The sequence below is a fragment of the Anopheles moucheti genome, chromosome 3 (genome assembly GCF_943734755.1).
Source record: "Anopheles moucheti chromosome 3, idAnoMoucSN_F20_07, whole genome shotgun sequence".
Taxonomy (NCBI): domain Eukaryota; kingdom Metazoa; phylum Arthropoda; class Insecta; order Diptera; family Culicidae; genus Anopheles; species Anopheles moucheti.
In genome coordinates this window covers 69,574,974-69,589,908 of record NC_069141.1, presented here as the reverse complement: position 1 = coordinate 69,589,908, position 14,935 = coordinate 69,574,974, and the positions used below count along the sequence as shown (strand labels likewise).

General features: G+C 46.8%; 1 protein-coding gene across 1 annotated transcript in view; it reads left to right on the top strand.

The window, feature by feature from the left end:
• LOC128305544 (zinc finger MIZ domain-containing protein 1) overlaps window positions 1-11,689 on the top strand; it is a 115,757-nt gene extending 104,068 nt beyond the window's left edge. Inside the window, exons 2-11 of the mRNA XM_053043040.1 lie at window positions 4,524-4,705; window positions 4,884-5,143; window positions 5,219-6,323; window positions 6,399-6,745; window positions 6,815-7,027; window positions 7,097-7,239; window positions 7,315-7,812; window positions 7,898-8,120; window positions 8,194-8,748; window positions 8,838-11,689. Of these exons, the coding sequence (XP_052899000.1) occupies window positions 4,537-4,705; window positions 4,884-5,143; window positions 5,219-6,323; window positions 6,399-6,745; window positions 6,815-7,027; window positions 7,097-7,239; window positions 7,315-7,812; window positions 7,898-8,120; window positions 8,194-8,748; window positions 8,838-8,975 (3,651 nt within the window). The 5' untranslated portion in view covers window positions 4,524-4,536 and the 3' untranslated portion in view covers window positions 8,976-11,689. The remainder of the gene's footprint in view (window positions 1-4,523; window positions 4,706-4,883; window positions 5,144-5,218; window positions 6,324-6,398; window positions 6,746-6,814; window positions 7,028-7,096; window positions 7,240-7,314; window positions 7,813-7,897; window positions 8,121-8,193; window positions 8,749-8,837) is intronic.
• The last annotated feature ends 3,246 nt before the right edge of the window (window positions 11,690-14,935 follow it).

Sequence of the window (14,935 nt, the reverse complement as noted above, 5' to 3'; positions counted from 1 at the left end):
AACCATCCGTTTTTCCCTCCCAACACGTTCAATATGTTTCCATGTGGTGTCCCGCGGGCCCGTGGGAAGCGTTTGCCATCCGTCTGTTTTCCAACCCGCGGTGTCGTCCCCCCCCCCCCCCCCCCCCCGTGTGTGTGTTTACAACGGTAACTATTTAACGCTTTATCGGGCTGGGTCAGTGCAGCATAATGATAAATTAACTAACGTATTGTGACTGGGCCCGCGCGCGCGTTTGGATTTATGTGCTTTCAGAGCCTTTTTTCTGTCGTTTTTTTTCCCCTTTAAAACACATCACACCGTGTGGCATATGTGGTTAGGGTTGTGCGGAGAGCAGTCAGCGAAGAACCTCCAACCAGCTGGTTATGGTTAGAGAGAGTTATATTAAATCAAATACCGTTGTCGTTGTTGTTTTTTTGTTTGACCTCCCCAATTCAATTCTAATGGTGTAATACAATCATAATAAAAACAAGCACAGCACAGACACATTTGTTTCCACTCGGGTGGCCATTTGTAGACCACAAATATACATACACACTTACCATTGCCGAGGATGGGGTGTGGAGGGCGGTTTCTGTTACGAAATATGTGGGTGCCCCGTAAATCATAATCTAATTTTAATTTTGCGGCTTCTCTAAACGCAGCAAACACTACACCAAACCAACTCTTTGTTTTTTCCCTTGTGGAGGGATTGGATTGGGTGTTGAATTTTATTTACACTAAATTAGGGGTGCGAATTTTAATTAAAACTCTATGACAATTTATCATCGAACGTACCTCGTTGGGGTTCATGCTGTTTAAATACTACCTTTTCTATGCTTTTGTTTGTTAATATTTGATATGATTTTATAATGCTTCGATTGTTTGAATTTTTTTTTCTCCCTCCTGTTATTGTCCTTACATTGTCTATCGATTTGCTCTCGTGATAAACACGAGGTTCGTCCCAATGGGGCAGGAATCTGCATTATTGATACATTGATTAAAACATTGCAAAGCAGCGGAAACATCCAGCATTCATAATGCTGGAAAATTCGCACCAAACACCCCCCTGCCTCCAATCAAACAAACCTCCCCAATAGGGGGTCGTTCCGGGACCGGTAATCAGTTCCACTCGGCAGCGATGAATGACTTCGGTAAAGCGGATAATTGTCATATGCGATTTACTGTTCATTGCATCGCAACCCAATTTTAATGCTGTAGTTACCAGCCGCGTGGCCGCCACCTGTGTGTCACAGGCCGCCACCCATTAGCGGGCGCTTTACCACGCAAACGGACCGGAACCGGCCACAGGGCAAAGTAAGCAATAAAGGCCACGCGTGTGAGTGTGTTTAAGGGAAGCAGAGAGAGAGAGAGACATGGAAAACGATGCAACAGTCATCGAATACTATTAAATAAATATACTACATCCCCTACCCTCCCCCCCCCCCCCCCCCTCCCGGGTCAAATTTTGTCGGTGTGTTTAACATTGTCTTTTTTTCTGTGTGTGTGTGTTTTATTTTTTTTTGTATTTTGTTTATTTGCTCGGAAATGTTTTGTTTGGTTTGTTCTTCATTCTTTCTTTTTTTTCACTTCTCTTCCCCCATGGGCTTTTGTTCTGTTGGTGTGTATGTGCTTATCGGTCGCCATTTTTGTGTTTGTTGTGCAACACATATTGTCCTGTTCCTTTTTGTAGCTCTCGTAGCTATTTTTTCAACTCGGTCAGGTGATGACGATCGGATTGGTCGAATTTTAATTGTGCTATTAATATTGTTATCATTATACTGAGTTGGAAGTTTATTAGAGTTTCGTGGTGTAAACATATGTTACCTAAAATGATACTGTTACCCTGAATACGACTTTACGCTACTGCACAATATTTGTGCAAAATATAATGAAAAATTAAGAAGTGTCTTTTAAATAAAATAAAACATATAAATGATCATACAATAAGAAAAAAAAGGAAAAATAACATTTAAAAAAAGTATGTAACAGGTATAAAAAGAAAACAAAATAACAAAATAGATGAAATGTAATATTAACCAAAATAAATAAAAGTAAGAACAGAAAAAAGACTGTTAAAAAAGTAAAGAAAACCAAAGTAACAAAAAAAAAATAAGTTAAGAGCAATACATTGCAACAATCAAATGTAAGTAATGAAGAGATTAAGAAAAAAATCATCAACATCTCACCAGAACCACAAAAACAGGTTTCCATTACATTTCCACCCAACCTATCTTCAATCTCTGCTTCCCAAAGCGCATCAAAGCACTTTAATGCGTAAAATCTAAACCATTGATAACGATTATCAGCGTAACTTCATTCCTTCCCCGTAACTCCCCCCCGATCCTGTCACCGTTAATCGAATGTATAGAAGATTGGTTTAAATTGTGTTGAAGCAAAGAATTGAACTGTTTTTTTTCTTTAAACAAAGTGCTAAATTTAAAGCCTGCACTGCGTTTTCACACGCCTCATTACTGGCACGTTTCAATCCACTCCCGCGTATCTGTGTTTGTGTCCATTCGACTGGAAACTATCGAAATGTTCGCTCATTGCGATAAGGGAGACAACCGACAACCGGAAGTCATGACAGTGGTGGGAACTGCCATCCCCCTCCTCCTCCTCCTCCTCCTCTCCCCCTTTTCCCACTGACCTCATTCATCGGCGTCATCAGCGCCATCATCAACGCCATCAACAGCGTTGCTTGCGCTCGCTCACTGTCCGCTCCCTGCCCCCGGCTGCTGTGCCGTGTGGGGGTTTTCGGCTGCGGTCGCTGGGACCAGGGCGGCACGTTTTAACCTGAATTAATTTCATGAACGAACCGCCCCACAAAAGCGGAACGCAAACGCGGAAAAAGGAAAACCCTCATTACCTTGCCGCCGCCTCCCGATACGGTTTCCTGCCTTTTTGCTGCGCGCTGGTCGCGTACAAATTGGACGCGGAAAATAGTAGCGCCCGATCTCGATTTAATTTATAAATAATATTCCCTCACCGCATATCGGGGGCAGCTGGGGGCGGGCTGGGGTTGTGGAACCGTGGCGCAGGGGAGGGGGTGGGGGGTGGGGGGGGTTTTTTCGCGAGCAGGCAACCAAAAGCAGCAAGCAAGCACCACCAGCGCGCGCTAAACCATGCGCGCCCGCTGCCAAATTATTTATCCAATCCCAATACACACATCCGCCGTCCCCCTCGTGCGCGGATTTTCCGGTTCTCGCAAGTGAAAAGTGTGTGTGTGTTTTGTTGTTGTTGTTGTTGTTGTTGTAGTGCTGAATCTGAATTTCTTTCTACCGTGTGTGAGAGTTTTCACATTTTATTCCACTAAAATTCGTACATTAGCATCATCATTTGCGTGTCTTCCAACCGAGTGGATGGACATGGAAAATAAGACAGCAGCAAAACAACAGAAAAGGCAATCGAAAAAGGAAAACAACAAGGAGAGCAAGCAAAAAAAAAACACTCGCAACTCAGATCAAGCGTCTCTCGGGACACTTTTCCACCCCGTTCTCTCGGTGGTTTGCATTTTCCCACCCTTCACGCGCAGTATTTGGGGGGAGGTGCGTGTGTATGCGTTTTGGATAATCGGTTGTGTTAAATCGTTTACAGAACGCCCCACCTAACTCTACCACTGTCCGCCGCAGTTTCGGTTCTCTGCTCCAAACAAGGCAAACACACACACATTATGTACCAGCGGAAATATTTTTGTGTTGATTTTTGCCACCTGATTGTTGGACCTCTGAGTGTGGCCGGATGGTGTGGTGGTTTTGGAAGGGGGGTAAAGAGTCAAGTACGCGAATGGGCGCACTGCACTGCGCGGTATTAATAGATGGAAGTTGTTTATGCTGTCTGCTCTTCGCTCATTGGGCTGGTAGGCAATTGTTAATAAGTACCGTTCGGAGAATTCAAACAGGATGATGTTTCAATTTTTGGACGCCTTGAAGCAATACCCATTATTGCTGCTAGTTTCGGAAATTATTTTAACGCAAAATCATGAATTCTAATAGCTGCTTTGTTTTTCCTTTCGTTCCAGGTGAGTGTCCAGCGGGAATTTTCCATCATCTCCTGAAGCAACGGTTATCAACAGCGATAAAAATCACTTCAACAATGACGTAGAATTGATAGAGCGTTATTCCTTGCCTTGCTCATCCCTTTCTCGTTAATACAAATAAACCTTCGACGAAGTCCTTTGACATTTACGTACTTCAGGCGCCCACGCTTTCGGACCTAACGTCGTAGCCCTCACGAGCACCATTCACTTCCCGTCATCCATTGATCCATCCCGCGGATAGCTTTCCTACACGACCGTCCCACGCACACTCATCCACATCCTATTCCATTCGAACACTGTCTTTGCACAGCAGCAACACTCCCACGACTAAAATTAACCTCCGACGGCAACATGGCCAGACATCCTGTACGGTGTGACGGAAAAGCAGAGCCAAAGCGAAACCCCGTACCGAACCGTGCTGTTGTATATCGCAATGACGTCAGCGTAACGATGTCATCACGCCTCCTCCTTACTCATCTTTGCCCGGTTTTGTGCTTGTCCTTTACAGCAATGGCTGAGATATGAGTGCCCAGGGGGGCTCCCTAGGGGCTCCAACATTGGGTGATCGTCGATCTCCTTACATTGGAGGCTATCCCGACATTCAACAGCAGCAGCAGCAGCAGCAGCACCAGCAGCAGCAACAACATCATCAACAGCATCACTATCAACAGTTGCAGAATCCCCATCACGGTATGTTATGGTTCGAGTGAAAAGAGACAAACAATCTACCAATAAGGATAGTTCTGTATTGCGGGTTGCATACCTTCATGGGGGAAATAAACGCCTGCAGTTATGCAATACGTTCGTCACTTTTCTACTGCGTTTAAACGCCAGGACACGCACTAATCGCAACTCATTCGACCATCAGCAGATTATCATCGAGGGACACTGCATCCGGAGGCTGCCTCCGGATACCTGGACGTGAAGCAGCAACAACAGGCCCAGAAAGCGTACGCTAAGCAGGAACGCCAACTCCAGGCAGCCACAACCCAGCAACAGCGATCGGCAGCTGGAACGACTGGAAGGGCAGCTGCCGGTGCGCATCAACAGCAAGGTTTCAACAGTCAAAGTATGGTGGCAGCGGCCGGCGGACAGCAGGGCAACATGGACGTCGGCTATAATCCACAGGTAGCAGCACTTCCACCGAAACATCGCAAGCGAATCTCCCAAACTAATCATTTTCCTTTCCATTTTTTGTTCCAGATGAACAACATGGCGATGCATTCGCAGTCGTCGTGGAATCAGATGAACGGCATGAACCAAATGGGCGTTATGGGTGGCCAGATGAATGGCATGAACCAGATGGGTGGTGGAAATGGTGGTGCCGGCGGTATGGGACCAATGAGTCAAATGGGGTCCGGAGCGGGCGTCGGCATGGGTGGCGGCGCAACCGGCGGCATGCCGGGCATGAATCAGATGGGAGGTGGTGGTGGTGGGGGCGGCGGTGTCACCGGTACCGGCGGTGGTAATGGTGGTGCGGGTGGTGGTGGGTACGGAAGGCACCATCAGCAGATGAACCCGATGGCACAGATGATGAACATGGGCATGGGGATGGGCGGTGCCGGCGGTGGCCAGATGGGACCGGGTGGTGCCGGCGGTATGAACGGTATGGCGGCGGCACAGATGGGCGGCATGAATCCGCTCAGCCAGATGAACCAGATGTCACCGATGTCCAAGATGCAGGGTATGGCGAATGGATACTCGCAGCACCCTCGGCGGATGGCGCCCTACCCGAACCCCCAAATGCAGATGGCGCAGAAGCGGTCCATGTACGGCATGGGCCAGGGACAGGGCATGCCGGGTGCGGGTGGACCATTCCCACCGCACCAGGCGGCGGCAGCAGCAGCCGCAGCAGCTGCCGCAGGCGTTCCCCTACCGATGCAAGCGAACGCCGGCTACGGGAGGCATCATGGGCCGATCGGTCTACCGAACTACCGTGGCGGACCTCCGATGATGCAGCAGCGCCAGAATACGCCACCGTACGGTGGACCCGGGGTGGGTGTGGGTGGGCCGGTTGGGGCGCCCGGTGGACCCGGGCCACTGATGGGCCATCAGCAACAGCAGCAGCAACATCACTCACAGCACCAGCAGCACCAGCAGCAGCAGGCACAGCAGCAGCAGCAGCAACAGCAGCAGCAGTATTACAACACGGGCTACCAGAACATGCAGGGCTACCAGCCGGACATTCGCATGAACTTCCAGCACAGTCCGGTACCGGGCAATCCTACACCACCACTGACGCCCGCCTCTTCCATGACGCCCTACATCAGCCCCAATCCGGACGTGAAGCCAAACAACCTGCCGCAGAGTAAGTGTTGACCTGTGGAGCCAGCATCCCCCCGGCAAAGCAAATCGAGTTTCTAACTGTTGCGTTTCCTTCCAGAAGATGAAGAACTGCGGTTGACATTCCCGGTGCGAGACGGCATCCTGTTGCCACCGTTCCGGCTAGAGCATAACCTCGCGGTCAGCAACCACGTGTTCCAGCTGAAGTCGACCGTCTACAACACGCTCATGTGCCGGCCGGATCTCGAACTGCAGCTGAAGTGTTTCCACCACGAAGACCGGCAGATGAACACAAACTGGCCGGCGAGCGTGCAGGTGTCCGCAAACTCGACCCCGCTCGAGATCGATCGGGGCGACAACAAGAACACTCATCGGCCGCTCTACCTGAAGCAGGTCTGTCAACCTGGCCGCAACACGATCCAAATCACCGTCAGCACCTGTTGCTGCGTAAGTGTCCCTCACTGTTTCTTTGAAATGATTTCACGCAGCTAACGACATCTGTTTCGCCCTCTACAGTCGCATCTGTTCGTACTACAGCTGGTACATCGACCATCGGTAAACCACGTGCTGCATACGCTGTTGAAGCGTAACCTACTGTCCGCCGAACAGGCGGTGGCCAAAATCAAGCGCAACTTTGCCGTGAGTCACACAACGAACCCGAATCAACCGCTCGGCGGTGGCCCAGACAAAGATCCACTCGCGGCAGAAGCGTCGGCAACGTCCGCAAAGGTAATGGTGCTTCGACGACTCCGGCTTGCAAGTGCTTACATTAAACGACTCATTTCCTATTTGCGACAGGTATCATTAAAGTGTACAGTAACCTCCAAGCGGATAACGTTGCCAGCGCGAGGTCACGACTGTAAGCACATCCAGTGTTTCGACCTGGAAGCGTATCTCGCGCTGAACTGTGAACGTGGCAACTGGCGATGTCCAGTGTGCAAGTAAGTATTACTGTACTATCGTTGCAGTATTGTCTACAGCGCGACATTAACCTTTCCGTACCCTTCGATTCACAGTAAACCGGCACTAACGGAAGGGCTCGAGATTGATCAGTACATGTGGGCGATATTGAACACGCTCAACTCCTCCAATACCCCGAACGGTATGGATACGGAGGAGGTGATCATCGATGCGCAAGCAAACTGGCGAGCAATCAAACCACCGGGCAGTCTCAATAATCCCAACATCGGAGGTAGTCTCAACCCTCAACAATCATCACAGCAGCAGCAGCAACAGCAACATCCACAGCATCAACAACCACCGATGCAGCATCAACAGCAGCAGCAACAACCCCCGGTACCATCCGAACCGAGTGGTGGCAATGGACGCGGCGCTGGTACACCCGGTCTTCCGGTTATCAAACCGGACCCGGACGGTGGTGATGCGAAACACTTCAACAAGGTGATGTCACCCGGATCCACCTCGCTCCCAACCTGGGACAACATGAATGCAATGAGCCCCTACATGAGCCCGGACATGAGCTCGATCGCTAGTGGTAGCATGATGGGATCAAAGTAAGTTACCGTGCCGGAAAGCTACGGATCCCCGGGGCTACGAGGTGATGACTACAATGTTGCATTTACTTCGTTTTCGTTTTAGCTACAATCGAACACCACAGTACGATTCCTATGGAAACCCCATCATCAAGCAGGAACCGGGAACGAACCCCGCTGCGGCCGGTGGTCCAGGAAGCGTGGGCAATAACGGGCCGGGAACACCCGGTGGGGGTGAATTCCACGGTGGTAACCCATTGGCACATCTGAGCGATTCGGTTAACTCGCTCGATCCACTAAACGCGATGGAGAAATCCTTAAATGATCAGGTAAGTATTATTTTGAAGAATTCCAACACGAACGTCAGCATGAGCATAATCCATCTGTTTTACCATCCTCCAGATGCCCCACACACCGCACACACCACACACACCGGGCGGTGGTAACTCATCCGGGCATCCGATGACACCGGGTGGACCGCCGAGCGTACCACCAGCGAACGACATCAACTCCTCCAACCCGCAACAACAGTCCACCGGCAGCAATGGCGGCAACACGAACGGCACTGGCCAACCGAACAGTAACAGCGTGAACGGTGGCGGTAGCAATTCGGGCGGCAACATGAACCACAGTCCTGGCCATGCCGGTCACAACAACATGCAGCTCCATTCACCTCAACAGCAGCAACACGCCAATCTTGGCCTCGGGCCGAACAACCCGGCGGCAAACATCATGAACTCACCGCAGAGTCTCATGAACTCGCCACAGAACATGATGAACTCGCCCCAGAGCATGATGCAGCAGCAGCAGCAAAATCTGCTCTCGTTGGGCACAATGATGGGCCAGCAGCAAAGCCACCAGAATGCGCTGGCCGGTCTCACCGATGTCGATCTGCCGGCAGATCTCAACTTCGATCCGGCCGCCGTTATTGAGGGCGAGGGTGGCAATGATCTTAACGTAAATGTTGCCCAAAACCACGCTTGGCATGTGCAGCACCCCATGAGACTAATCGGTTGCAATCGTTTGCTTTTCTCTCTCCCCAACAGCTACTACCGGACAACGGTATCGGCGATCCGATGGAATTGCTTGCCTATCTGGACCCGCCGGATCTGAACACGCCACCGTCGAGCGGTTCCAGCAACAATGCCAACAGCGATGACATTCTGGCAGCACTGTTCGATTAAGTAACCTTACTCTCACAATGGAAAGCAGAGGGCCCCCGCAGCATCGCGCACACGGGAAGAATCGATCCAGATGGGAAAGAAGCGGAGCAGAGGTGGGGCGTAAGGAGCAAGAGATAGGAAGCATAGAATTAATGTAGTCGATACAGTTGTAGTGTGCGGGTGGGCATTTCCCGTTTCCTATTTCTCTCACTACCCCTTTACCACCACAACCACCCACAGCACCGCCCCTCGGCGCTTTCGGAAGCGGATGTGGTTCGTGGTTCGTTGTTATTTTTTTAGATTTTTCCGATCGGTTTTCAAACCGGGTTGATGTACCATGCGCCGAATCCTTTTCCTTCCCCCCTCCCCCGATCTTTTTGTTTGTTAAGTGGCCAGGGTTTTAGTTTAAGTGTACAGCTTTTCAGGAAAAAAAAAAACATAGCAATGGATTGCAAGAAAAACGGGTCTCACACGAAGACACAGCATCTATCGTATCAGGTACTCGCATTGTCACGACGCTACCACCTTTACCGCCAGCCTTGAGTGCTTGGTAAGTGTGTGTGTACGCTTAGTGTCCTTCTTAGTGTAGTGAAAACAGGAGTGAGGGGCATACTAACCACGCAGTAAAAGGGGGAAGAAAAAAGAGCGCGCGCGCGCGAAAGGGAGAGAGAGAGAGAGAGCGAGAGAAAGGCAAGCAAAACAAATATTATCCTAGTAAGGGTTTCGTCGAGCACGTTGTTCGTTATCCTGGTTTGGGATTTTTTTTCCTCCGTTTTGTTTATTTTTATTCACATCCCGGGAAAAACACAAACCTCAGTCATCCTCCTACGACCTCTAATGCGAGCCACCACACCCATACACACACACACACACACGCAATAAGCAATGCACGATCTTCGGTCCCGTTGGCACTGGTAACGGTTCCACAGCACGGGAAGAAGTTCAATTGTACAGTTAAATTAATAAAATTGCATTGTTTGTACCGTGTGAGTGTGTGTGCGTGTGTGCGTGGGTGAAAAAAAGAACTATTACGTTCCTGTCATGCCAAGGGAGCAATAGCTCTCCTTCCCGTAGCCAGGACAGTGAAAAGGAAATCATGTCCTGTGCGCTGTGTTTTTGGTGTTAGTGTCGGCAATTGAACTTTTTGTTATATAATAAGAAGGAATTATTTATTTTCCACCAAAAGACTTCCCCCTCCACCTCCGTAAACAATGCCGGCGCCGTTTCGTTGCGCCCTGGTTTAGCCTCCCTCGCTCGGCTCCTGTTTTAAGCGCGTTTATTTATTATTATTTTTATTCATAACCGTAAATTATCTCCCGCGCTTCTTGTGTATTATATTCTGTTTTCTATTTTGTACTGTAACTAGTGCAAAAAAACTCCATTAGTACGTAACTATATAAATACATATATATATATATACTGTAATCACTAGGGTTTTCCGGATCCATAAGGCATAAGACACGTTGTTCCCTTTTCGCTTTACCAAACGCAGCAAGTGACGTTTTGCTTTATTTTTTTTGTTTGGGTTCGTGCATATTTTACGTTTGATGCTTATGTTGGATAATGTTGCTGCAAGCACGCAGTGGTATTACCTCTGCACCTCTTCGATAACCACAGCTTTGCCACTGTCCAAAACTTTCCGCGCATGGGAACGCCACTCTTATCGCGCAGAAACTCACGGACTTTGATTTTGAGACTCAAAACAATTAGGACATCATGTCGACAGTTCGAGTCTATATCGCAACTTCCACAATGCGCAGACTTTGAAAATCGTTTTCAAATGTGTCGCGAGAAGTTACTCTCAGGTGATGATCACCTGTGAGTGATGTTTATTGAAGGTTTCAAACAAGTTTTACCAGAATACCAGCGCCATTTTTACCGATTGTTTCGACTGTACAGGTCGACTTACGCTCAACCTCATCTTTTGTGACTGCGCAATAGTGGCTATTGCGTATTTGTGCGAGAACGCATCTCATTTCGTCCTTGGTCGGATTCCCACTTCCGAGATGTGATCACTAGGGTTTACCGGATCCACAACACACGTTTTGTTCGCTTTTCGCTTTCACTAAACAGAACTTTCACAGTTTCGTTTTATATTTTCCCGGCTCGTACATTTTTTTTGTTTTACGTTTGACGATTATGTTGGACAATGTGCTTGACCAAGATGTGTTACACTATGTATGTATGTGTGCTACCAGCGTCACGGGGACGTGCGTGCTCTGTTTTTTTTTACGGAAGAAAGAAGATGAGGGTTTGCTTCTTCTTGGAAGCAATGGATGTGAAAGCTAGGTGCGGGTGTGTGTATGAAGGTTCAGTGAAGACAGTAAGAATGGCACATCCTAGACAGAAACAAAAACAAGAAGCAAGCGAAAAGTTTATTTAGGGAAAGGAATGGCGAATGGGAAGGACGTTTGTTTATTGCTAAGCTTTAGAACGTAGAGCCGTCACGCGGTAGCGGTAAATTAAAAAATAAAAACGGGAAAGTGATTGGAAAAAAACACAAAACAAAAACTGGAAACGAAAGAGAAAAAAGTGGTATAACAGAAGCAGGAAAGGGCAAAGTAAAACTAAAACAATTTAAAGAAAGGATAAGGCAAACAACAAAAAAAAAAGCAAACACACATGCGTACACACAACACACGAAATGAAACATGTTACATTTAATGATACTAAATTTTAAATACAAGAAGATTGTGGAAGAAGAAACAAACAAAAAAAAAACAAACCCAAGAAAATTAATCAAAAGTGTACAAAACATGAAAGTAACCCTACTATTACTAACGAAACGATTCAAGCGTAAGTGAACACACACATACAGAACCCACTCCTACACACGTATACACACAGACAGACATTCATTCTTGTTCAAACACTCATACACAGACACACACAATCACACTCTCATTAGTAATGAAAAACAAACAAGAAAAGGAAACTCACCAATAAATGCATTAAAAGAAGCAACTAACTATTAGCGAAAACAGAGAGAAGAGAGTCAGAGAGGATAACAAAACAAAAAAGGTAATAAACAAATGGCATCCCATGAAAATAAAACACCTCCCCATCTGTATCACCCATTTCACCTCCTTTCCAATCTTCCCGCCCCCTCCATCTAGAAACTTATAACGATAAACAGCTTAGTAAATTATCAACATCCACACTACACATTTAAGAATCCCCCTAGAAACACAACACAACTCTATCGAGATCGTAAACAAAAAATCGTGAAACAAATGGGAAACACACACACACACACATCAGATAAAATCATCATCATGAACGATGGTGAAGGGAGGGTTTGGGGGGGGAGAGAGATATGATAAAAGGAAGGGATGGTGACCTCCAACCTGCCCCGCAAGCCAACTCTCTTTCGCACTCTCTTGCATTGTGTCATTGTATTTTGATTGATTACCACTTCCAAGAAGAAAAGGGCTAATTGAGGTTAAAAGAATAGTGAAAGAGAAAAACAACAACAAAAAACAACTAACAGTACATACAAATACACAGAAGAGTAAAAAAACACAAACACACACATACACATGAAACACTCTTGATAAAAAAGGCGGAAAAGAGGAAAGGGACAAGCTGCTAACAGCGGTTGACAGAGACCAGTAGGGCCGGGTGATAGGAAGTGATACTGGCCACCGTAACAATGGAACACTAATAAATGAATTGAACATAATAAAGAAACAAGAGAGAGAAAAAATACACATATTGAAAACAAAACAAAACAACAACAACAAAAAAATATACAAACGTTCACACACGTGTAAATGATTCAAATGATTTAATGGTGTTTCTTTCTGCCTTTCGTCCTTTATTGCTGCTGTTTTGTAGTGGTTGTTTTTCACATTTTACACACATTTGTATCCTTTCTTTTTATGTTTCATATTTAAATTTTGTTTTTATATTTTCTTTAGTTTTCTTCTATTTTAAGAACCATTGTCCTTACTTTCTTGCGGAAAGGTTGTTCAAGATTTTTCGTTTTTTTTTGCAGTAAGTTGTTCGTTTTTTCCGCTCCTTTAAACCTGCTTCCAGCGGCTAATCAAACGGTAGGCGGAGTAGGTGGTCGCCTAGGGCCTCGCCGTGTTGGGCCCCTAGGGTAGGGGCCTAAAAAGTTACATAGGGCCCCTCTCCCTGAGCTAGAGAGGCCCCGAAGGGTATAAAAGGCCCCTGACGAAATTTGACCGTGGCCGATTTCTGAATGTATAGTACCAGGAGAGCATACCACGGAAGAGGTAGCACCTAGTACAGCAATGTTGCTCGAAAACCTCCGAAAACCTGCTTCAAAAACTACCAGTTTTTGAATGTTTAGTACCAGGAGAGCATACCACGGAAGAGGTAGCTCCTAGTACAGCAATGTTGCTCGAAAACCACCGAAAAAATGCTTCAAAACTACCAGTTTTCGAATGTTTAGTACCAGGAGAGCATACCACGGAAGAGGTAGCTCCTAGTACAGCAATGTTGCTCGAAAACCACCGAAAAAATGCTTCAAAAACTACCAGTTTTCGCATGTTTAGTACCAGGAGAGCATACCACGGAAGAGGTAGCACCTAGTACAGCAATTTTGTTCGAAAACCACCGAAAAACTGCTTCAAAAACTACAGTTTTCGAATGTTTAGTACCAGGAGAGCATGCCACGGAAGAGGTAGCACCTAGTACAGCAATTTTGCTCGAAAACCACCAAAAAACTGCTTCAAAAACTACCAGTTTTCGAATGTTTAGTACCAGGAGAGCATACCACGGAAGAGGTAGGACCTAGTACAGCAATTTTGCTCGAAAACCACCGAAAAAATGCTTCAAAACTACCAGTTTTCGAATGTTTAGTACCAGGAGAGCATACCACGGAAGAGGTAGCACCTAGAACAGCAATTTTGCTCGAAAACCACCGAAAAACTGCTTCAAAAACTACCAGTTTTCGAATGTTTAGTACCAGGAGAGCATACCACGGAAGAGGTAGCACCTAGTACAGCAATTTTGCTCGAAAACCACCGAAAAACTGCTTTAAAAACTACCAGTATTCGAATGTTGAATACCAGGAGAGTATGCCACGGAAGATGTAGCACCTAGAACAGCAATTTTGCTCGAAAACCACCGAAAAACTGCTTCAAAAACTACCAGTTTTCGAATGTTTAGTACCAGGAGAGCATACCACGGAAGAGGTAGCACCTAGTACAGCAATGTTGCTCGAAAACCACCGAAAAACTGCTTCAAAAACTACCAGTATTCGAATGGTTAATACCAGGAGAGCATACCACGGAAGAGGTAGCACCTAGAACAGCAATTTTGCTCGAAAACCACCGAAAAACTGCTTCAAAAACTACCAGTTTTCGAATGTTTAGTACCAGGAGAGCATACCACGGAAGAGGTAGCACCTAGTACAGCAATTTTGCTCGAAAACCACCAAAAAACTGCTTCAAAAACTACCAGTTTTCGAATGTTTAGTACCAGGAGAGCATACCACGGAAGAGGTAGCACCTAGTACAGCAATTTTGCTCGAAAACCACCGAAAAAATGCTTCAAAACTACCAGTTTTCGAATGTTTAGTACCAGGAGAGCATACCACGGAAGAGGTAGCACCTAGAACAGCAATTTTGCTCGAAAACCACCGAAAAACTGCTTCAAAAACTACCAGTTTTCGAATGTTTAGTACCAGGAGAGCATACCACGGAAGAGGTAGCACCTAGTACAGCAATTTTGCTCGAAAACCACCGAAAAAATGCTTCAAAACTACCAGTTTTCGAATGTTTAGTACCAGGAGAGCATACCACGGAAGAGGTAGCTCCTAGTACAGCAATGTTGCTCGAAAACCACCGAAAAAATGCTTCAAAAACTACCAGTTTTCGCATGTTTAGTACCAGGAGAGCATACCACGGAAGAGGTAGCACCTAGTACAGCAATTTTGTTCGAAAACCACCGAAAAACTGCTTCAAAAACTACAGTTTTCGAATGTTTAGTACCAGGAGAGCATGCCACGGAAG